Source organism: Hemiscyllium ocellatum, chromosome 2 (assembly GCF_020745735.1).
Source record: "Hemiscyllium ocellatum isolate sHemOce1 chromosome 2, sHemOce1.pat.X.cur, whole genome shotgun sequence".
NCBI classification, from domain to species: domain Eukaryota; kingdom Metazoa; phylum Chordata; class Chondrichthyes; order Orectolobiformes; family Hemiscylliidae; genus Hemiscyllium; species Hemiscyllium ocellatum.
The window spans coordinates 94,016,774-94,042,532 of NC_083402.1; the positions used below are offsets into that span (position 1 = coordinate 94,016,774).

A 25,759-nucleotide genomic window follows, 5' to 3' on the forward strand; every position below is an offset into this window, starting at 1 on the left:
TGGTCACAATGTATTTACATTTCAAAGTATTCAAAATGAGTCAGACAAATACATTTCATTTGTCAGCTCTAAAGGTTTTTCCTTTGAGACTTGCAGTCTAGCACTGTAACCATTGGTATTCAACCTCACACCAAGTTCTTCCTCTCAACGAGACAGGATTGTGCCAGTAAGTCCCATTAAGATGAGAAGACATACAGAAGCTTCCTGTCATGAATCTTCAGAGATGTCTGGTCTCTCAAAATTCTCCCTGCCTTTGGTACCTGCAGAAATCCAAGCTAAGGAAAGTAAACCTGTATCTGGGCAAGATTTTCATAGTTCATCTGGGCAATTTTCACCCAAATGCCCCTGGGCTGACCAATGAAGTCTTCCCTGCAAATAGGGTCATCTACAGATTAGTTCCTTTCTATTTTTGTGAATAAATGTTCACTGACCCTCTTGAAATGTCTGCTTTAGTATCTTTTTGTTGCTGTCAGATTTGCCAATGTCATGTTGGTTTGCATGTGAACATCTTCTGTAGAAATCGCAAGGATGCAAAAAGTTGTAATGAACAAACATTATTTATCTCTCACAATCAACCAACTCCTTGACTGCAGATAGCATCAGACATCAAAAGTTTTAGATCACTGATCACTGAAGCCAAGGCATTGCACTTTATATTCAACAACATACAATGAACAGAAGTTGTGGTACAGTCTGTACTGCCTCACAGCACCAGGGACTCATGTTCGATTCCAGCCTTGGGTCACTATCTGCGAGGGTTTTCTCCAGGTGCTCCGGTTTTCTCCCACATTCCAAAGATGTGCAGGTCAGGTGAATTGGCCATTCTAAATTGCCCATAGTGTTAGGCGCATTAGTCAGAGGGAAATGGATCTGGGTGGGTAACTCGTCGGAGGGTTGGTGTGGACTTGTTGGGCTAAAGGGCCTGTTTCCTCACTGTAGGAAATGTAATGTAATTTAATCTAATCTAATCTACTTAGACCCACTCAATGTGTGAGTTTATGGCCATGTAATTTCATGATTTCTTTTCCTGAATTAAAATGTCACAATCTGCCATGATGGGACTTAAACCCACCAAGTTAACTTTGCACCAAACTCTCCCCTGTCACCAAGTCTCTGATTTAGTAGTCCAGTGACATTACCACTACAGTACATAGCTCACATGATTGCTTGAAGCCATAATTTGTAATGTTCATGGCAGCTAGAAGAATGACTTCTCAATAGAATCCAACTGATGGCAGATGAGTGGTATTACAGAATGGGTGGAAGCATGATTGATAGAACTGACATTAGCAGAGTCAAACATGAAAAAAAATCCTGCCCCTGAAAAGAAAAAAACAGCAACTTACTCCATACAAGCTGCATGTGGTGGCAGGCATTTTGTCTTTGTATTGCACAAGGAAGGGTCACTGGACCCAAAACGTTAACTCTGATTTCTCTCCACAGATGCTGCCAGACCTGCATGATTTTCCAACAACTTCTGTTTTTGTTTCTGATTTACAGTGTCCGCAATTCTTTTGGTTTTTATTCTGTCTTGCACTTGAGGCCAGTGTTCATAAGCTGGTCCAATTTCTAGACATACAGAATACCAAAAGGAAATGAGGACCTAGGTCAAAGAATGGAGTTTATTATACCCAAAATAGTTTGGTGAAACATTGATCTGGTTTCATGTGCTTGGTGATTGATTTGAGTGCTTTGCCTGAGACTAGCAGTGATCACCCACCTTTTTCTTATATTATCTTTTGTGTTGTTGTCCCTTCATCCCAATGACCTTTCAAACTCTCCCTAAGTCCATGCAGCCCCTATATTTTACTATTAATTCTTTAATTTATCCTCTGAGCCATGGCTTTGTGAATTGACCAATTATGCTCTTCAAAATGAACATAGAATGTATTGGATTTGGATAATCCCACCTTCCTTCAGATCCCATTTCCCTCTTATGTAGTGTGAGATATCACCCTTACATCACCCTTTCACCATCGCGACTCCCTCAATGACCTAGTTCAATGAATTGGATGAAGGCCCAGAGAAGCAATCAATGAGCTGTGATACAGGTAATCATTCTGACTTTTAGTTGTAATTTGTGTTGTGTATTTGCTTAAGGACTGAGGAGGTGAAATGGAGCATTACGTAGAAACAAGGTGAGATTTGCTATAAATGAGATACAGATACATGGAAGAAATGTATTTGTTGCTTATTGGATAGGTTCAGAAGTTGCCAAATAAACCTTAAAGGGCCATTTGGAAATCCTTTTCTTGATGTTGGAATCTGACTTTGTCATTTCACTTTTTTTCCAACTTTCTCATCATGGCCTACATTATTTAAAGCCTGGAAAATTTCTGCTCTGTATCTCGCTGTTTGAGTGAAGTATTGCATGGTGTATCAGAACAGTTTGGATCTTATGTTGCCATCTAGTGGGCTGAAGAAGATGTTTTGTTGTACATACAGAGTTATGACCTAGACTTTTTAAAAAATGTAACAATTATACAGTTAAGTTAGTACATTTCAATAATGGAGCAACTTGAGAGAATAGGGGATTAAACTCATCAATGCCTGCATACTAGATCTAAAGATCAGTAAGAAAGAATAATTGCTGTGTTTTCTGTTGAACTATGAGCTTTAGGGGTCATTCTCATACATTAATCACATTAACAATTTCTATTCCAAAGCATGGCGACAAGTGATCATGTATGGAACAGTTAGATGTTGCGATAGGGTTTGGTAGCAATGATAGTTGACATGGGTAGTCATGATGATTGAAGGGTGAAGTTGTGGTCAGAGTGAATAGTGGTAGTGACTGGAGATAATGGGAGTTATGAATAACCTTCCATTATCTATATGATGTAGTAAAAGTGCAAACATGGTTGTAAAGGAAGATAAATTAAACAATTCAGTCAACAGAGATTCATGAAGATCAGGTGGACTTTCCAAGACCTTTCCTTGGAGCGCCATCTCAGGAGTTTTTATTGCTTAAAGAGTTGAAGCTGGAAAAATTGTATAGTGTGTCTAACGTTGTCCTTAGAATGTTTTATCATATACCTTACATCATCTGTCAAATTGTGGTAGCATGTCGAAGCATGATTAGAGTCAAACCTAGGACAAATGAAGATGGTAATGATTGTTGAAGATTAATCATCTCAGCCTCAGGGCAGTACTTAGGCCCAACCCTGCTTCATGAATTAACTTGCTAGTTAGAATATGCAAACATACAAATTAGGAGTGACACTAGGTCATTCAGTCTCTTGAGCCTCTTTTCCAGTGTGGCTGATCTGATTGTTCCACATTCCCACCTCGCACCTGACAATCTTTCATTTTCTTTCTAAACAAGAATCTATCCATCTCTGCCTTGAAAGTATTAACACTCCTTCCAGATTCTAACAGCTGTCTATGAGAAATAAAACCTCCTCATTTCTTACTTAAATACAAATATCCTTATTTTGAACCATTTCTAGGTTCTCCCACAAGAGGAAATATTCTTGACACAGCCACTTTATCATGACTTGTTGAGGATCTTGTCTGTTTCAAAAAAATCACCTTTCACTCTTCAGCAGATACAGGCCAACCTTTCCTCATAAGAATCTGCTGAATCAAGATAATATTCTAATAAATCTTTCCTTAAATTGCTTCCAATGCATTTAGATGTTTCGTTACACAACACACAGTAATTCATATGTAGTCTCACCAATGCCCTATACACCTGAAGTATAATGTCTTCACTGTTGTGCTTAATTTTCCTCACAATATTTTAATAGTCTATTAACTTTCTTAATTACTTGCTGTACCTACATTTTACAATTCATGATTCATGCAATAGGACCCCAGACTGTTTACCTCTCAAAGCTTTGCGATCTCTATTTAGATAATGTTCTTCCTTTATATTCCTCCTGGCATTATTCTTGATTTGACAGATATTTGCCAATCATTTAACTCATCAAAATCTCTTGGAAGTTTCTTTATATCATATTCACAACCTATTCTCCTACCTAGCTTTCTGTCATCAGCACATTTAGCTGCCATACCTTTGGCCTTTTCATGAAGACATTTATATCATTTATATCATCAGTAAGAAGTTGAGGTGTCACCCTGATCCTTGTGTCACACTACTTGTTATATCTTGCCATTCTGAAAATGACACGTTTGGAACCAGTTTCTGTTTCTTGTTAGTTAGTCAGTCTTCTTTCCATTCCAATACATTAACCGAGTATGTGAGCTTTTATCTTTTATAATAACCTTGATCTTCTGTAATATCAGTGACTTCTAAACACTTAAGTACAGTACATACATTAGATGTCCTTTGTGATAATCTGTCAAAAGATAGGCTTTGAGCTACTAAAAATCAGAATGGTCCTAGCTAAACAGTTTCCTGTGCAGCTAACCTTCAACTGCCGGGCCCTCAATGCAAAGTCCTTCATGTACTTCTGGAGAGACACAAACAATGATGCACATTACTGAAGAATGTACTCTCTCCAGATTATGTGGCAGACTAATCAGCTTAAACTCAGCAAATGAAGAAGCTATTGCATGACTCCAGGTGTGTCCATTTACTAAATAAACTGAGCAACACAGTAGGAGATTTGCTAACACGTATGTACAATTATTGTGTTTATCATTTATTCATTGCACAACACATACCACAGATCTGTCACAGGGAAAATTTGATCAAACTCATGAGGAGAAGTCATTTACTTTCACTTTTCCTTTGAACCTATCTCACAAACCCTTACCAAGTTTTGCCAGCAGCCATTTCCACCTGTTTCCAAACATTACCATGAAATAGCCTACATTATTTTAGGCTATTAACTTAGTTTTTTTAAAACATTTATCCATTTTGTGGAATGTGGGCATTGCTGGCTGGCCCATCCATAGTTGCCCTTGAGAAGGTAGTGGTGAGCTGCCTTCTTGAACAGCTGCAGTCTATCTGCTGTGGATTGACTCACAATGTCATCAGGGAGGGATTTTGATCCAGTGACAGTGAAGGAACATTGAGCTGAGTCACGATGGTGAGTGGCTTGGAGGGGTACTTGAAAGTGGTGGTGTTCCCATATATCTGCTGCCTTATCCTTCTAGATGGAAGTGGTCATGGGTTTGGAAGTTGTTGTCTGAGGATCTTTGGTGAATTTCTCTAGTGCATCTTGTAGATAATACACACTGCTGCTACTGAGCGTTGGTGGTGGAGGGGATGGATGCTTATGGAAACAGTGCCAACCAAGTGGGCTGCTTTGTTTGGGGTTAAGTTTCTTGAGTGCTGTTGGAGCTGCACTCATCCAGGCAAATGGGGAGTATTCCATCACACTCCTGACATGTGCCTTGTAGATGGTGGATAGGCTTTGGGGAGTCAAGAGGTGAATTATTTGCTGCAGTATTTCTAGCCTTTGACCTGCTCTTACAGTGATTGCATTTATGTGGTGAATCCAGTTGAGTTTCTTATCAATGAAATCTCCCAGAATGTTGATAGTGGAGGACTCAGTGATGGTAGCACTGAATGTCAAGGGGTAGTTTTTAGTTTGTCTCTTATTGGTGATGGTCATAGCCAGGCATTTGTGTGGCATGAATGTTACTTGCCACTTGTCAGTCCAAGCTTGGATATTGTCCAGATCTTATTACATTCGAAGATGGACCGCTTCAGTATCTGAGGAGTCACAAATGGGCTGAACATTTGTGCAATCATCGGCGAACATCCCCACTTCTGATCTTACAATGGGAGGAAGGTCATTGATGAGGCAGCTGAAGATGGTTGGGCCTAGGACACTATCCTGAGGAACTCCAGCAAAAATGTCCTGGAGCTGAGATGCCTGACCTCCAACAACCATGACCATCTTCCTCTGTGTCAGGTGGTAACTACCAGAGATATATCCCCTGATACCCATTGATTCCAGTTTTGCTAGGGCTCCTTGATACCACACTCAGTCAAATGCAGTCTTTATGTCAAGGGCTGTCATCTCACTTGACCTCTGGAATTCAGCTCTTTTGTCCATGTTTGAACCAAGGCTGTAAATGAGGTCAGGAGCTGAGTGGCCCTGGTGGAACCCAAACTGGGCATCACCGAACAGTTTATTGCTGAGCAGGTGCTGCTTGATAACACTTGATAAGTTGATGACACTTCCATCACTTTACTGGTGAGCAAGTACAGACTGATGGGGCAGTAATTAATGTTAGTATTGCCGCAAAGCCATTACTTCAAGCTTTCTAAAATTCATCAATATTTTTATAGCCTTAGCAAACAGTATATTCTAATTAGATATATTTTTAGATTGTTTTTACATATACAAGTCGAGAGCTTGATCTATCACTTTAATACTGATCAACATGTATTTTTGAGAAACTGAATAAACAATTGGTTATAAAATTAAAATTTAAAATTGTTAATGTTGTCAAAATTTGAATGAGGTATAAGTACAATTGAAGTAAGTGCCATACAAAGCTGGGATACAAATTTAATAGCCCCTTTGGAAAAGCCAAACACTGCATTAGATAACGAAAGGCTTGCTGTGAACGAATAGCAACTTTTGCATTTATTTCAGTTTCTAGGATTCCTAGTTTTCTCTCATCAACAGCACTGCTTAGCATATGCACAGGAAGCCATTCCCAAATGTTAATGGTTTATGTAAAATTTTCATATTGGATGAAGTATTTTAATGAAAGTTCCATAGGAAAAACACAAGATGCCACATAAATTGTTGTTTTATTGCCAATAGTCATACAGTATTTTAATAATCAACAAATACAAATGTAAACATAGTTTATGAAAAAAATGTTGCAATTTATTTATATTCAAAACAGCAGCCTCTGAGATACGCACAACTACCTGATCAAAAGGCACATTTTTATAGCAGAGCTGGAGATTCAGTGTTGCCTGGTAGAACTTGTAAAATTAACTCTCCTAAATTCACCAACTATTTTGCTTTAAAATTGTTGCATTGACCCTCACTTCACTGAATAACGATGAACTCTGAAGGAAGCAAAACACTAGAATTTTAGAAGTTAAATATGAAGACAACAATGCCGGATTGTGGGCATTGATTTCACATTTGTGCTAAGCTTGATGGTAATTTTCAATGAAGTTGAGTATAGTATTAAAAAATAGCCAATAATTTCTTGCCTTCTACCACACTTATCAAAGTGTCAGTGGTTGGTAGCAATGGATTTGGTACTGTAATTTAATGAGGAAAGCTATCCCAACCAATAACAACTGCTAATTTAAGCATTATTTTCTTACAGTTTAAGCCTTCCAATTGATTTCAATAAAGAACTAATCTATTGCAGGCTTTGTGCGTATTTTATATAAGCTTTCAATAAGCTAAATAGGACTTGCTGCTAAGCAAATATCTTGAAAATTGTTTTGTATGTTTATTACATCAAAATGCTCTGTTACTTACAATTTACAACAATGAGAAAACTAACATTCATTCAATTCACAGAATAAAATAATTACAAATTCAAAAATTGTTTTTAAATAACTTAATTTATACTATATGTGGTTGATTCTGTTTGATTTAAATCTCTGAGCAATAAACAACTTCTCTAAATCCAACCACACAATATGCCAGATAAATCTCATCAATAAAATGTTTAATATATCATTATTTTCATCAGCTGCATTTCAAATTTACATTATGTTCATTTCATACCAATATCAATTATATATGAATGTGCAAAAGCACTTTGTACTCAAAAGAGTTAAAATGGTCTGCAAGTAAATGAAAAACATTCATAGTGAAATTCCTGTGTAATAACCACTTATCAATAGCACTCTATCATTATAGTTCACATGTTCTTCATTTCTCAGATAAAAACAACAGAATCATAAAACACATTGTCAATAGAGTTTCCTTTACAATCTTCAAAAACAAAATAAACTATACCATCTATGTCAGTTTTATCACCAGATAGTTATTTGAAGATTTTGATTCTTTTTCTAAAAGACTGTTGTTCCTTAAAATAGTAGCTGCAATTAAAGCAATTTAGGTTAAATATCTTCCTTTTAAATATTGTGCTTCTGTAGTAAAATGTTCCAGGTGAAGACATCGAGAAAAAAATCATAAAATATAATTTCGGCACCATGTGCTAGGTATCAGCATTTCAATCTATACAGTAGTAAATGATTCAATATCCCTTAGAAATATAATGATTCAAGTTGAAACACAGAGCATAAAACATCTTCACAACACCTTTCTCACAACTCAATCTTTTTCATTAAATATTTAAATAAACCCCTGTTTGTTTTGAGCCAGACAATATCAATTCACATAAATCAGACAGTTATCTCAAACTTCAGAGATTCTTCTCCTTGGTTCCACAAAATAATATGCCAGGGAGTAACAATTTCCACCAGGTTATTAAAATCGCACAACTGTCTCTGGCAAACATTGCTTTCTCTCAACAGATTGCTTCAGACACAGTTCACTTCCAGCAGAGACTATAGGCAAATTGCTGTCACGGTGATGGTAGATAAGATGGCTAATGCTTTCAAATATATGATCTTTAGTCCGAACCTTTATAAATAAACCATAAAAAAAAGTTTAGGATAATAAAATACCAAGCAGACATTTTATATTTCCCACACAGGACTAAGGTTTAATTTAATTTAATTAACTATATTTAATTTAAACATACTGTCACCACTCCGGTCCAGAATGCTTGGGACCAAATCATTTCTGGATTTTGAAATTTTCTAGATTATAAAATTATGATTGAATGTCTAATAACCCTATAGATGTAAATATATTTCTTAAATGTGAAACAGTGATCAAAAATTATGAAGCAGTAATAAAAAATGTCTTACTATCCGATGTATCTCCATATAAAATATCTTTACTTCCAAGTTTTCATTCCAAACATTCTCTACTAAAATGATGTATGAAATGTTGAGAGTCTAATCAAAAATCTTCCAGTCAACCAGTGAGTCTGAACATTAGATTTTCAGACTTGAGTGTCACAGTGCATTTTCAATTTTTTAAAACAAATTCTGTTCAAAAATTTGAGTAAATGTAAATCAAATCGAAATGTTAATTGCATGACCTCTAAGAACATACATTTTACATTCAATAACTTGGATGATAGAATTTACAGAACAAATTTTTATGGTGACAGAAGAGGCATCATTGTGACTTAATAATTTAATTGCACCTCATTTTGTAATTAAAGTAGTTACAGTGAAGCTTTTTAAAGAATAATTCCACCTTGAAATTTTAGAATGGGAAAAATCTGTGTTTACTGGTATATGAAGGACTATAGAGATTGGGATGTGCTTCCACTTCTTTTATTTAATGTCAGTATCAGATACATACAAATCCAGGAGAAGCATAACCAAATGCAGAACAACACTGCTTAGCTCCAGCTCATAAGACCTCCTCTTATTCCAGCATAATAGTCAATTTTCCATCTCAGCTATATATCTCCTGAAGTAGCAACCCCTACCCTCCCAATTTCCAACATTTGAGGAAGCACCAAAATGTCCTGTAGTTATATAAAGAACTGGGTTGAGAGTAGTCAAAGTAATTGTATGTAAGAACTACTACACAAAAAAGAGAATGCATTTATCCTTTCATTCTGGGTATTTTTAAAAAGAAGTTCTAAAAATGAAAGTGTGCAATTGGTAAGTTATTGAAGAACATTAACATTAAAGAAGGCTGGTACCAATCTGCTAACAATTACTTCAGAATGACATAGAAAAGGTTTACAAAATTTAAAATTCCTTTCACAAAGACGCTGGTAAATTATTTTGCATGTTTCTATAATGAAAGTGTTAACTGTAGAAAAGGTAATAATGCCTTAAAGTGCTTACATCTATTAGACCTTCAAACATTGTCAGGATTATATAAAGGACAGAATTAGATTCTCCAGTTACTGCACCCGCTATTTGATGAACAAGTAGAAGGTGACATAAAATTTAACAATTTGGTCACTATCTAGGCTCTCCTGCTCCAATTTTACCAGAGGAGGTGCCGTATTGCTGAATCAGTCAGGTGCTAATTGAGGCTATTAGGAGGTTAATTATTGGCCATTTAATGGCCTTCTCCCACCAATACAGTATCCTATCTGTGGCAGGGGAAGCCTTAGGGTGTTGTAGGCCTGCTTTCAGATCCTCCTGCGTTCATTTGAGGACTCTGCAAGTCTTTCGCTGTGGGTTCTCCTCTTTTGAACCTTGACAATCGCCAGCCTTGTCCCATCAAGACCCTAACTCAAATTTCATTTAGGCTCCACAACATGCAAACCTCAAGGACTGTTGCACTACCAGCTCTCAATGACAATGTTAGCAGTAGGGTGCTGGAAACAATTTGATGGTCAGCAACTCTCAGATGAGGATTTGACCTCGATGGGGACAGAAGGTCCACCCTAAGTTAATCTTTGGTCTGACTGTAGGAATCAATTGTTTGGTGTTTGCTTATGTGCATCTGTTAATATTGCTGCCACTACATATGATGGATTGAGTCTGGGTGAGGCGGCTTAGAGTGAAAAAGTGAGAGAGAGAGAGACAGAGAGAGAGAGAGAGAGAGAAAAGGAATCTGGATCCTCTCAGAGGCTAGCTGTTGCAAGCATGACAGCAGACATTTTACAATCATTGTAAAAAAGCTCTCGCAGAGACAGAAGTGAGTACAGCAATGTAGTGGTGTATTCACAGTGTCTATTATCTCAGCATACCACCAAAACATTAAAAGAACTGGCAATAAGGATCATGGGAAAAGTTTAAATTAACCAGCTCTTGCTCTTATCCTTTCTTCACTGGGTGATTTACTCATGCTACAGAGCTGTTGGACTTCGGGGTTCAAAACATATCCCCCACAGCCCCGTACTACCCGTTATCCAATGGTCTGGCACAGAAACAGCAATCTAAATTTTGATGGCAGACTTAAAGAAACAGCCTGGTGAAGGGCTTATGCCCGAAACGTCGAATTGCCTATTCCTCGGATGCTGCCTAACCTGCTGTGCTTTAACCAGCAACACATTTTCAACATTAAAGAAACAGCCAACAGCTTCATTAGAGTCATACAGCTCTACAGTATGGAAACAGACCCTTCAGTTCAACTTGTCCATGTCGAACAGATATCCTAAATAAATCTAGTCCCATTTGACAGCACTTGGCCCATATCCCTTTAAACGCTTCCTATTCATATATCCATGCAAATACCTCTTAAATGCTGTAATTGTACCAACGTCCACCACTTCCTCAAGCAACTCATTCCATACACGCGTCATTCTCTATGTGAAAAAGTTGCCCCTAGGTCCCTTTTAAATTTTTCCCTCTCACCTTAAACCTATGGCCTCTAGTTCAGGACTTCCCCACCCTGGGGAAAAGACCTCAGCTATTCACCCTATCCAAGCCCTTCATGATTTTATAGATCTCTATAAGATCACCCCTCAGCCTCTGCCACTCCAGGGAAAATATCCTCAGTCTCCCTATAGCTCAAATCTTCCAACCCGGCAATATGCTTGGAAATCTTTTCTGAACCCTTTCAAGGTTCACAACATCCTTCCCGTAGCAGGGAGACAAGGATTGCTCACAGTAGTCCAAAAGTGACCTAACCAATGTCCTGTACAACCATAACATGGCCTCCCAACTCCTGTACTCTATTCACTGACTAATAAAAGCAAGCATACTAGATACCAAACTGTCCCAGTTCCTATCTGATATTAGGACCATCCCTCGTGCAACTCCAACAAAGTTGCTCATGGGACGAAGACTGCACCAGGTCAAATCTGATCTTCCTAGATCTGGGAGTGGAAGGTAAAACAGCATCAGAAATGTGCCAATGCTGGATACAAGACTCCGTGAACTGAAAAAGATAGTTTTACTTCATCGGATAAAATTTGGCATAGGAACCACGGGAATGGCCCTGCATGGATATGAAGCATGATCAATGAGAGGTCAGATCCATTGATGTATAAGGTTTAGGTAGGTGCAACAGTCCTGAACAAGCTCATAGATCATATAAAAGATGCAAACTTGCAAATGGCGTGGGAGCAAAACATGCCCGGCTCCTTGAATGCCTTTCCAACTTTTCCAGAACCCATGGGTTCTCTGTCTGCATCAAGCATTGAAGGTATCGTGAAATCTAAGATGGACACAGTGAAATGTTGCTGACTCAATGCCTTTGCCACCTGAAGGGGAGAATGAATTTCTTCTAAGACGCTCTGGATGCAAGAGGTGAGCTACTGTACAGTATATGCCGCCCACATCAGAGGCAGAGTTTGAGGAACCTGACCCCATGCTAAATGCCCCAGAAGGAGCTACAAAAAATAAAGAAGCAGCCTATGTCCTCAGAGACGGGGAGTAGAGGGAGGGAGAATGTAGTGATTGAAATGAGGTCAGCCAGGTGGACCTCATAGAATATGAGTTCCCTGATTGAGACTGTTAATATGTTCCAATCAGGGAACCATGGCTGGTAAATATAAAGAGAAATGTTCTGTTCGTTCTGAGAGCTGGCACCGAGGAAGTTGGATCAGTGGTCAAGGACGCTCTACATATAAATAAAGGGTGACTTGGTAATGGGATACTGGTCTCTGTGGATCTATTTCAAAAATAATTGCAATATTTAAAACTTGTTGCATATGCAATATTTCATACAATTGAAGTATTTGTTCAATTTTTAAAAATTGTACAGTAAAACTAGCTATGCCTACAAAAAGCAAGAAAATTCCTGCAACAGTTTTCAATTAAATCATTGAACAAAGAGAAACAACAACAGTTAAATACAATGACAATTGAGAACAAGAGTACATATCGAAGCAGATTTTAAGTCACAAGCCCTTCATGCAGGAAATTGAACCTGGAGTTTCTGGAAGAGACAATTCGTGTGATATCGAATTCCTTCAGGATTAAAGAAGAAGGCCATGTGAGAACGAGTGAACAAATTTCTTTATTCTATGGGTTCAGTGACAGGTATTTTTTCAAATAGACAGAATGTAAGAGAAGCAATGGGTACTTTTGACAATATTTTAAACTGCTTTGATAATTATGTTGTAGCATGTACTGTATGCATAATAGAGAAAGAAAGAATTAGTAAAAGAATACTGGAAAACTTGTTAATAACTTTATTAAATGCCCTTACACATTGCAAAACTGCATAAACTCAAAATTCTAACATTCGGAACAAATTCAAGACAGAATTTTTTTATTGGAATTTCAGATTCATCTTTTTTTCAGAAATGTTACAATCAAAAGAAAATTACATTTAAAAATCTATTTGGGTGATGGTGGAAGCTGAAATCCGAAGACAGTGCAAGAAAATGACGAGATCAAACATTTAACCTCGCTCAAGAAGCTTATGAAACTTTATTAATTTGTAAAGTTCAAAAACACCATAACATCACATAATAGACTGAGACAAAATGTTTTAAATCCTTTGCTGCTCCAAGTTACTGTTCCAGATTTGAAGTTAAAAAAACAGAAATAGTATGCATCCAAGTAACTTTTTCCAGAAATGGAACACTTCTAGAGAAAGTGAGGAAGTCAAAAACAACTGTTTAACCACAGAATTAACAATGCACTACAAACTTAAAATCATATAGCAAACATCTTTGAAGAAAACTTGGAACACCAAACATTCTTCATCAGAATGTCACCTGTCACCTTTGGAACATATGTATCAATCTTTCTTATGAGTAACTGATGAATCATCTGAACAGATATGACAGTGATCATAGGCTTAACAGTCATCCAAACAATTTAAATCTTTAGGCTCAGGTGATTGTTAGTTTATTATTCAAGAATAAATCCCTTGGTTGAAGAGAATTAAATTATAACTGTCTGACAGAGAACTGCAAGGTGCAGGCAGATCACCACTCAAATCAAATAGTTATTGAGTGTACTCTTAAAGAACAGAGTACAATATTATGTGGAACAAGTATACATCATCGGAAACACTTATAACTTCTCAGCAGAAATACATGCAGAGCTCTTAAAATTCTACAGTGTGTGAAAGAACTTCAACCAGCTCAGAAAGCAAATACCAGTGATCAATGTAACTCAAGATGAAATTAATGACATTGGCATTTGATAATTCGTCATGATTGAGAGATCAGAAGATGCTGCTGATTTCAAACTTTTGAAGGAATTATTCAATCCTGTTCCAATCATAAAGGTTGATAAGGTTCCCCATGGTAGGCTCATTCAAAAGGTCAGGAGGAATAGGATACAGGGGAACTTAGCTGTCTGGATACAGAATTGGCTGGCCAACAGAAGACAGCGAGTGGTAGTAGAAGGAAAATATTCTGCCTGGAAGTCAGTGGTGAATAGTGTTCCTTGGGCCTCTACTGTTTGTAATTTTTATTAATGACTTGGATGAGGGAATTGAAGGATGGGTCAGCAAGTTTGGAGACGACACATAGGTTGGAGGTGTTGTTGACAGTATAGAGGGCTGTTGTAGGCTGCAGTGGGGACATTGACAGGATGCAGAGATGGGCTGAGAGGTGGCAGATGGAGTTCAACCTGGATAAATGCGAGGTGATGCATTTTGGAAGGTCGAATTTGAAAGTTGAGTACAGGATTAAGGGTAGGATTCTTGGCAGTGTGGAGGAACAGCGTGATCTTGGTGTGCAGGTACATAGATCCCTTAAAATGCCACCCAAGTGGACAGGGTTGTTAAGAAAGCATATGGTGTTTTGGCTTTCATTAACAGGGGGATTGAGTTTAAGAGTCATGAGGTCTTGTTGCAGCTCTATAAAACTTTGGTTAGACTGCACGTGGAATACTGCATCCAGTTCTGGTTGCCCTATTATAGGAAAGATGTGGATGCTTTGGAGAGGGTTCAAAGGAGGTTTACCAGGATGTTGCCTAGACTGGAGAGCTTATCTTATGAAGAGAGGTTGACTGAGCTCGGACTTTTTTCATTGGAGGAAAGGAGGAGGAGAGGGGACCTAATTAAGGTATACAAGATAATGAGAGGCATAGATAGAGTTGATAGCCAGAGACTATTTCCCAGGGCAGAAATAGCTAACACAAGGGGTCATAATTTTAAGCTGGTTGGAGGAAAGTGTAGAGGGGATGTCAGAGGCGGGTTCTTTACACAGAGTTGTGAGAGCATGGAATGCGTTGCCAGCAGCAGTTGTGGAAGCAAGGCCATTGGGGACATTTAAGAGACTGTTGGACATGTATATGGTCACAGAAATTTGAGGGTGCATACATGAGGATCAATGGTTGGCACAACATCGTGGGCTGAAGGGCCTGTTAGGTGCTGCACTGTTCTGTGTTCTATGTCTATGTTCTATAAACAAACTATCAAAATTGGATTATTTGGTACCTTTGACATCACAAACACCTGGAGGTAGTAGCGGGCTCTTGATGCAGTTGAGAAGAAGCAGCACCAAACAGCAGTCATCTTTAAAGTCAATGATTGAACCTGATGATATGATAAGGTTATCCAAATAAATCAAAGCAAGAATGAAAAGATCACAAGTGAGTCCACTTTGTCAGGCGAAAACGAAATGATTACTTCTTTCAGGAACACAATGATCTTCTCTGACACAATTTGAGGAAACTAAAGACCTTGAGCTGTAGGGAGAGGCTGAACAGGCTGGGGCTAGTTTCCCTGAAGTCTCAGAGGCTGAGGGGTGACGGTATAGAGGTTTACAAAATTATGAGGGGCATGGATAGGATAAATAGACAAAGTCTTTTCCCTGGGGCCAGAGAGTCCAGAACTAGAGGGCATAGGTTTAGAGTGAGAGGGGGAAAGATATAAAAGAGACCTATGGGGCAACTTTTTCACACAGAGGGTGGTACGTGTATGGAATGAGCTGCCAAAGGAAGTGGTGGAAGCTGGTACAATTGTAACATTTAAGAGACATTTGGATGGGTATATGAAGAGGAAAAGTTTGGAGGGATATGGGCCAGGTGCTGGCAGGTGGGACTAGATTAGGTTGGGATATCTGGTCGGCATGGACGGGTTGGACCGAAGGTCTGTTTCCATGCTGTACATCTCTATGACCCTATGACTCCAAGGAAAAAAACATACAACAGTGACATGAGGAACAAAGGACAAGCTCAGCAAAGAGTACTCAGGAAATCAAGAAATGACTGAAGTTCCAGTATGGCACCAAACTGAACCTGAATATTTTATTCTTAAGCAGCAGTCTTTCTTTCAATTCAACAAAGTCATTAATTAGCTGTAATGTCAGAATGTTGGATGGAGCTGGATTAGTGATAAAACTATTTTATGTATTTCAAGCAATTGTATAATTATTCAATAATCAGAAAAAAGTTTGATGGTGATGCTATATCAGAGAAGTTAATGCGTGAAATAGTTACCTGATATCATGAGATAAACTCCACTCATCAGAATACAAAAAGGCCTGTTCATAGGAACAGCTAATCAGCTGCAATATGTGTCCAGTGTTGCAGTACCAGTGTTTTGTAGGATCTTTCTAAAGTGTTGTTCTTGTGCTCATTAATATAGCTTATAGTAATGTGTACCTATTCTTCAACTCAGCCTAAGGTCTTACAAGAGGCAATTGTGAATTTAGAGATGTAATATAATTAGCTATTAAGTAATATGCAATAAACCTATTAATTGTTCAACAAGTTTGAGTCTGTCTCCGGGCAACTGTCTGTGTGGAGTTTGCACATTCTCCCCGTGTCTGCGTGTGTTTCCTCCGGATACTCCGGTTTCCTCCCACAGTCTAAAGATGTGCAGGTTAAGTGAATTGGCCATGCTAAATTGCCCGTAGTGTTAGGTATAGGGGAATGGGTCTGGGTGGATTACTCTTTGGAGGATCGGTGTGGAATTGTTGGACCAAAGGGCCTGTTTCCACACTGTAAGTAATCTATTCTAATCTAGTCTTACCTACTTTCAGCAGAAAAAGTGTTCCTAAGTTTGCCAAGACAACAAACTCTCTTCAAAAACACTATTGTGCAAAGATGAATAAGGGAATGGACAATCACACAGTAAACTAAGTTTAACACTTTAAAGGTGAAGGCCAAATCTTTGTCAGTTGTCACACATTTGAACCCACACGTGGAAATTCCCCACCCTCCTCTCTGACCGATCACCTTCATCCCCACCCCCATCCAACTTTTGTACTCTTTGTTACCTTCTCCCCAGCCCCACCTCCCTCCCATTTATCTCTCCAGCCTGGAGGCTCCCTGCCTTCAGTCCTGATGAAGGGCTTTTGCCCAAAATGTCGATTTTCCTACTTCTCAGATGCTGCCTGACCTGCTGTGCTTTTCCAGCACCACTCTAATCTAGACCCATATGTGGAAAAGTATGTTAGAACAAGTGCATCAAGAAATGAGATTGGAGCTGTACTGTCTCAGTACATTGAAACAAGCTAATGACCTGTTGTCAAAAACTGAACACAATCACTTTACTGGAGACCAGGAAGCATGAACCTGCTTTATTTAGTTCTGAATATTGGCACATATATGTCTATGGTAGAAAGGTCATTCTCTGCATCAATCAATCAGTATTGAGAGCCGTACAGGATCTGAGTACAAACCACTATGCAAATACAGAAACCAAATCATCTTCATCAGTGCAGCTTTGAAGTAGGCACAATGGGCTGAATGGCCTCCTGTGCTGTAACTCTTCGGTAATTCTACAAAGTGTCTCTCCGGCCCAAGTAGCTGATTTGTTTAATCATGCTACTGCTGCAGACAGCATTAACAATAAATGAAGCAACTAGCAAGATTGAAGAGTGTGACCGCAGTGATTTCACATTAAACCTCAATCTTGTAAAGAGTGAAGAGTGAAGGCAGAATCAGGGATAGACACCATGCTACAGAAAGTAATCCCAAAACCAAGTAACCACATGAAATAGAGGAACAGTCGATCCCATGCTAACATAAAACAGTGAACTTGCATTGTTTGCTGACAACTAAGCCATGAACTGAATTTGAGCGGTTATCAGAAGGTGCTAGAGCAAAGTATAATTGAATCCTGTCCATGAAGGGAATCTGAGAGTTGGTGAAATTAAACAATGATGCCATCATCATCCGACAGCCTGTAATAGATTGCTTCACAGGAGAAGTCATTAGAAACTACATAGCTGGCAAACTTCAGTGAGCAATCTCTTCAAGCCAAGATAATGGGAATTTGTTTGTATTGGGAGTGCTTTATGAGTCACATGTGGGCCAGACCAGGTGAGGATGGCAGATTTCCTTCCCTGAAGAACATTAGTGACCAGGTACGCTAGCTGGAAGATCCCCTCTAAGCCAATCACCATCCTGACTTGAGCATATATTGCCATTCCTTTACTGTTGCTGGGTCAAAATCCTAGAATTCCCACCTAAGGACACTGTGGGTCAACCATAGCACATGGAATGCAGCAATTCAATTCGGCAGCTCATCAACATTTTCCCAAGGGCAACTAAGGACAGGCAATAAATGTTGGCCAGTCAACGATGCCCATGTTCCATGAATGAATAAAAAAGGTCTGAGTAAACATGAAACAGCGTTAGCATGCTTTCAGTTGGAATCATCAAGAATTCATTTATCTTTTGCTAAGCTTTTAAAAGCTTTTGTAAAGGCAATTTTGCTACAGGTATACAGGGCCATGGTAAGATCACATTTGAACACAAAGTTCAACTTTGGTCATTTTTGAAAAAGGATGAAGTAAAAGGAGATCAAAAAAGGTTCACTTAGCTCATTTCTAGGATAAAGGACTTTTATATAAAATCCAGTTAGGATAATACTTAGTTTGGAAAGTTTTTTTGCAGTTTGCAGAAATTCTGATTGATGTCAGATGTATAAACACATTTCCTTCTGAAATATGGAGGTAAATAAGAATAATTAAGAAATATATAAACTTAGTGTAAAGATTTGGGTTTGAAAGTTCCAGACCAGAGTGTTTAGACAGAGCTGGTAATTTGAAGCTGAGAAATCTAAGCTCATTTGTATGAATACTCAAGAAAGAGTCTATCAAACTCTCTAGACCAAGAACTTCAAGAAACAGTTAAGTAAATCCTCTCGATGTGATAGATAAGAGAATTATTTCTTGTGTTTTAGTACTGTAAGGTAATGGTCTTAGGAACAGATAGGATTGTATTTTACGCAGTGTTTTTAAATAAAAATCTGAGATTAGGAGTCTAACGATGACCATAAATCCACTGACGATTGTCAGAAAACCTGAAGCAGGTAGATTGCTAACTTGGCAAAAAAGCAAGGAATGCTGGGTACATTGGACAAGCAAAACTCTGAAATCACAAAAACCCACATATCAGACACAGAACAAATGCAAGTAGCCAGGTACTAATGATATTAGCATAATGTAAAAGGTAACAGTCACCCTGGTTAGACATACCTCATCAACTTATCCACAAAATAAAGGTAAGCCCAGACAGAAAGGCACCAGGTCCTGCTACATAAAGAAACTAACAGTAGCATGCCATCTAAACAATTAGCTCTTGTTTCAAACCCTTCAGTGTATCTCCTTGATTGGCCAGAACTCTCGAAAGTTCCAGAAAACCATCTGAAGGATATAAAAACAGGATTCACCTGCAGACCTTGTGTTTGGAATCTCTTGGAATTGTCTGATACCTTAAGAGAACAGCATGGCAAGTGACAGAGACCAGCTGACCTTCTAGAGGGAGAGAGGAAGAAAGCAGCTTTGCAGACCCAGAGAGAGAGCCACAGAGAGAATGATTGCGTAAATTTATGAGAGACTTGGGAAGTATTGTAACCTTAAAGGGCTAAATAGGATTAGGGATAGTATGTCTATATTAAAGTTCATTGGAACTTTGTTCTTAATAAAGTGGAACTGCTTTGTTTTGGTACCATCTTGTGTTCATATTGATTTGACCGCTTCGATATTATGGAACACCTAGGCAAATCCATTCACAATATTCTGGTCAGAGTTGTCTAATTTGTTTTAAGGAGAGATTAGACAACAAACTCATCTGCCATTCCTACCTGGTCGGGGCTACATGTGACTCCAGAGCCACGGCAATATGATTGAATCTTATTTGCCCTATGGGCAATTAGAGATGGACAATACATCCTGCCAAAGCCAGCAATGCCCGCTCGAATATATATGAATGAAAATTTAAAAAATTCAAATTTCACGATTTAATTTGGTAATATGCAAATGGAGTCATAGAGATGCACAGCATGGAAACAGATATCCCAAATTAACCTAATCCCATTTGCCAGACCCATTTCCCTCTAAACACTTCCTATACCCATCCAGATGCCTTTTGAGTGTTGTAATTGTACCAGCCGCCACCACTTCCTCTGGAAGCGTATTGCATTGTTGATTTATACTATACTATTTTATCTTCATTTTTTTTGTGTAATAGACTTCAGTTTTATTCTTAAGACCAAATCTGCAGAATTGTGCGTATGTGTTTTAGTGAAAGACCACCTTATGAAATTTTTTAAAAAAGATGATTCAAGTCATTTTCATTAGCTGTCCAGTTATAGCATCAAAGGGGATCATAACAGCCGGAAATCTTTTTAAAAATGCTGGAAACAGATAACAGGGCAGGTTGCAACATGGAGATAAACAAGGTTAACATTTCAGGTTGAGACGGCCTTTGAGCAGAACTGCTCTATTCTTTTCTTTTTTGTGTCCTGATAAAAGATCATCTTTACCAGAAATATCTTTTATTTTCTCTCCACAGAGATTTCAGACCCTGTGGTATTCAGGAATCTAGGTGTTCTGGCAGATGAATGTTAGTATGTAGGTACAGTAAGGGATTAGGATGAGAAATGGATTATTTGTGTTTATTGCAAAGGGAATGAAATAGAAAAATAGGGAAGTTCTACTGCAGATTTACAGGGCCTTAATAAGATCACATCTTGAGAACCATGGTCAGCTTTGGTCTTTTTTTGGAAAAGGACAAAGTAGATACAGCTCAGGAAGATTTACTCAACTCATTCCAAGGATGAACAGTTCTATTGCCTAAGATCAGTTGAATGTCAGGAGGATGTCTTCTCTTGTGATGGAGACTAGAACTAAGGGTTACAGTTTAAGAATAACAGGTCTCTCTTTAAAGATAGATCTGAAGAGAAGCTTTTCCTGACTTAGCATTCTTAAAATATGGAATTTTCAAAAAGAAAGTGAAGTCTGGGTCATTGAATTAATTCAAAGCTAAGGTAGATAGAATTTTGATAGACAAGAAAGTCAATGATTATGGGATTGTACAGGAATGTGGATAGAGATCATTATTAGATCAATCAGGGTTTTATTGAATGGCAGAGCAATGTCAAAGAGCTGAATAGCCTATTCCTGCTTCTATATTCACATATGCCGCCTGACCTGCTGAGCACTTCCAGCACATTTTTTGTTTTTATAGATATTGTTTGTTTATTGTTCATGAGCCAAATAGCAAATGGCATTAAATTATCTCAATATATTCCATAACCACCATATTGATCACTGATATTTACCAAATGCATTTGCCGAAGACTATTGTCATTATGAAACAAAATATTAGATATTAATATTTGAATTCCATAATTTGAATTATGCTTGGGACTTGCATGTCTGAAATGGCTTTAAAATGAGATTCAAAACGTCTACTTAAGGTGGTCACAGGCTTCACTTGACCACACAGTTTTGTTATGTTTAATGAAACCAACATGGATTAAGCTAAAACCAGTCTCAGCTGAAATTAATGTTTTACTCAGATCCTTGAAATAAGCACAACCCCCATAGCGGATGTAGAAAAGTCCTTACCTCCTATTTTGTTTTAAACCATTGTGAGAATCTGCAAATTTGTAAATGAAAACATCTCCAATGATTATCAAGCCTGGACATAACTAATAACCACATAGCATATAAAAAGATGCTATTTTAAGAAGTTCTTTTGTGATAGAGTAGATATGATGGATTGTAGACAGTGGACCTGTGCACAGGCTGAAGAATGTTTTTCTCTGATTCTCAAGGAGGAAAAAAAAACAGGTTAAAGCACTGAAGGGAAAGAAACATTGTGAAGTCAAGAACTTAAAAGACAAATGCAGCAATCACCACTGGTTAATTGGGTTCTTGAACCATCAGTAGGTGCATATCTTATTTTTCAAGGACTGTAAATAATACATACCTTCATCTTCTTTTCATACTGGACACTATTCCCTTTTATCTCTGTACCTGTGTGTGACAGTACCTGCTCAAAAGTTACATGCTTGATTTCACTTCTTTGTTATTTTTCTTCAGGTCAGCAGGGGACAGACTTGTTCATTTTTTTACAAGTACAGCTGAAACACTGGTATTTACCTGACAATGTGGAAATTTGTCCATGTATGTCCTCTACACAAAATGCAGGACAAATGCAACCTGACAATTACCATTCCATGAGTCTACTTTTAATTATCAATAAGGTATTGGAAGGTGTCATTAACAATGCCATCAGGCTCACTTCTTTAGAAAAGGATTCTGGACAATCCAAGATGGAGGATGGGAAAAACATTGTGGCTATAAGAACTGCTTTTTTTTAGGCATTTGGAGCTGATTTCCTCAAATTCTAGGAGCAGTAATTACTGTTTCATAAACTGTTGCACTGTTTTTAAACTTAGAGGGAAAAAGATCAAAACAGCAACAATTTAAAAAGGAAGGGAGACAAAAACAGTGGGATGTGATTCAAACAAAGAAAGACCTACATTGCTGTCTGACCCAGCAGTGAATCTGCACAGCTGTTGCCTTTGCTGTTGGATTTCAAGTATCTCTGGACATCGAAATTTGTTCTAAGAAAAATGAATGTGGTGCCACTATTTTAAAAAGGTGGTAAGGAAAATCCAGGAAACTATAGACCAGTGAGCCTGACCTCAGTGGTGGGCAAGTTTTTTTTTAGATTCACTACAGCGTGGAAAGAGGCCCTTTGGCCCAACCAGTCCACACCGACCCTCTGAAGAGTAACCAATCCAGACCCACCTCCCTCTGACTAATGCACCTAACAATTTAGCAATATGGGCAATTTAGCACGGCCAATTAACCTGACCTACATATCTTTGGATTGTGGGGAGAAACCGGAGCACCCAGAGGAAACCCACGCAGACACGAGGAGAATGTGCAAACTCCACGCAGACAATCGCCCAAGGCTAGAATCGAACTGGGACCTTGGTGCTGTGAGGTTGCAATGCTAACCCTATTTGTTGGAGGGAATCCTAAGGGGCAGGATTTAAATAAATTTGGAAAGGCAAGGACTGATTAGGGATAGTTGACATGGCTTTGTGCAATGGAAATTATGCCCCACTAACTTGGTTGAACTTCTTGATGAAGCAACAAAGAGGATTGATGAGGGCAGAGGAGTGGATGTGATCTATATGGACTTCAGTAAGGTGCTCAACAAGGTTCTTCATGGGAGACTGGTTAGCAAGGTTAGATCATATGGAATGTAGGGAGAACTAGCCATTTGGATACAGAACTGGCTCGAAGATAGAAGACAGAGGGTGATTGTGAATGGGTGCTTTTCAGACTAGAGGCCTGTGACCAGTGGTGTACCACAAGGATTGATACTGGGTTCACAGCTTTTCATTATTTATATAACTAGAGGTATGCTGAGTAAGTTTGCAGATGAAACCAAAATTGGAGGTGTAATGTACAGCGTCAAAAGCTATGTCAGAGTACAACAGGAGTTTGATTAATTGTGCCAAAGGGTGGTAGATGGAGATTAATTTAGATAAATGTGAGGTGCTGCATTTTGGAAAGGTAAATCTGGGCAGGACTTATACACTTAATGGTAAGATCCTGGCGAGTGTAGCTGAACAAAGGGACCTTGGAGCACAGGTTCATAGTTCTTTGAAAATTGAGTTGCCGGTACATAGGATAGTGAAGAAGGCATTTAGTATGCCTTTATTAGTTAGTGCAATGAGTATAGGAGTCGGGAGGTCATGTTGGTTAGGCCACTATTGGAATACTGCATGCAATTCTAGTCTCTCTGCTATAGGAGTGATGAAAACGTTCAGAAAAGATTTACAAGCATGTTACCAGGGTTGGAGGGTTTGAGCTATAGGGAGAGGCTGAATCGACTGGGGTTACGTTTCCTGGAGTATTAAACACTAAGGGGTGACCTTATAGAGGTTTATAAAATCATGAGGAGCATGGATAGGGTTTATAGACAACATCTCTTCCCTGGAGTGGGGCATTCAAAACTAGAGGGCATAGGTTTAGGGTGAGAGAAAAAAGCTTTAAGACCGATCTTAGGGGCAACTTTTTCACGCAGAGGGTGGTGTATGCATGGAATGAGCTGCCAGAGGAAGTGGTGGAGCTGGTACAATTACAACATTTAAAAGGCATCTGGTTGGGTACATGAATTGAAAAGGTTTAGAGAGATATTGGCCAAATGGGACAAGATTTCTTTGGGATATCTGGTCAGCATATACAAGATTGACCGAAGGTTATGTTTCCATGCTGAATATTTCAATGACTCTCTAACTCTACTAAACTGCTCAGTAAAACTCAATTTGGGTTCAGCCAGGGACACTGAACTTCTGACCTCATGACAGCTTCGGGCAAAACAATTGTATGCCAGATAAGTACAATTTGAGTACTTATTACAAGAAGCTTGAGAATGACCAGGATAAAGGGTACTTGGCACCACATTCACAAACATCTGGGAGATGCACTGCAAAATTTCACCAAGATACTTATGGAGCACCTTCTAAGTTCCCAACCATTAATATCCACAGGGACAAGGACAGCAATTATGGGACATGCAAGTTCCCCTCCAAACCATTCACCATCCTTACTTGGAAATATATTGCCACCCTTTTAGTGTTACAGGGCCAAAATTGTGGATCTCCCTCCCTAACAGCATTGTGGGTCTCCTTACACCAACTGAACTACCATCTTTTCAAGGGCAATTTGGGCAACAAATGCAGACCCTGCCAGCAATGCCTGTATCCTGCAAATGAATTAAATAAAATGGATCCTTGTTTTGCATTGCCTTTTTGCACTTTAAACCTACAGCCAGTGATACAACACTCATATTATTTCTAGAGGAATGAGGACTGCAGATGCTGGAGATCAGAGTCAAAACGTGTACTGCTGGAAAAGCACGGCAAGTCAGGCACATCTGACGAGCGGGCAAATTGATGTTTCAAGCATAAGTTCTTCATCAGGGATGAGAAGCTTATGCTCGAAATGCCAGCTCTGCTTCTTCTCGGATGCTGCCTGACTGGTCGTGCTTTTCCAGTACCACACCTTTTCATTCATGTTATTTCTGTCCTGCCTTGCCATTTAGCGTACATACAAAGGCAGTGCACTTGTCATGGTTGTCAGCAGACCTCAGTCCTCAAGTTAATTCCTTTATTCAGGATGTCACTGCATTCTAAGCTAAGGAGACACTCTGATACCAATCTAGAGGGTTTGACATTGTCAGCAGCGTGGTCAGAATTCTGGATCTTTTCCACATAGGGCTGAGGAGATGTATGTCAGGCAACACACACCCATCTTGACTCTTTATGTTCTCTTGGGTATTAGTATCTTCCTGGAATGAGAGAGAGGCAGGTATTAAGGGAGATGGAAGTGTTGGCTTAATTGTTTTGGTGCAGGTGGGAAGTGTTCTACAGTGTAGAAGGTATGCAATGTTAGTGCTGTCAGGGTGACAGTGACTGAGGGAGGATGTTACAAGCAATAAGTGAGAATGGTAGACCACTGTCTTGGTGAGGGTAGGGGTTCAGCAGCAGAGATCGAGTGAGTGTGAGGTATTGGAGAAAAGGAATGTTACTTACGCTGACAGAGTAGAGAGTGCTGAGACTGCTTTAACCCCAGATAGCCACCTTGTACAGGGCCAGCATGATCTGGTGTTGTTGGCCCTCTCTGCTGGCTCTGGGAGGAAGGAGGAAACGCGTCTACACCACTCCATCCATCAGAACCTCCAGGTCCCTGTCTG

General features: G+C 38.9%; 1 protein-coding gene across 1 annotated transcript in view; it reads right to left on the reverse strand.

Moving 5' to 3' along the window:
• Positions 1–8,333: 8,333 nt before the first annotated feature.
• Positions 8,334–25,759, reverse strand: part of shc3 (SHC (Src homology 2 domain containing) transforming protein 3) — a 298,746-nt gene continuing 281,320 nt past the window's right edge. Inside the window, exon 12 of the mRNA XM_060841596.1 lies at positions 8,334–8,489. Coding sequence (XP_060697579.1) covers positions 8,334–8,489 — 156 coding nt within the window. The remainder of the gene's footprint in view (positions 8,490–25,759) is intronic.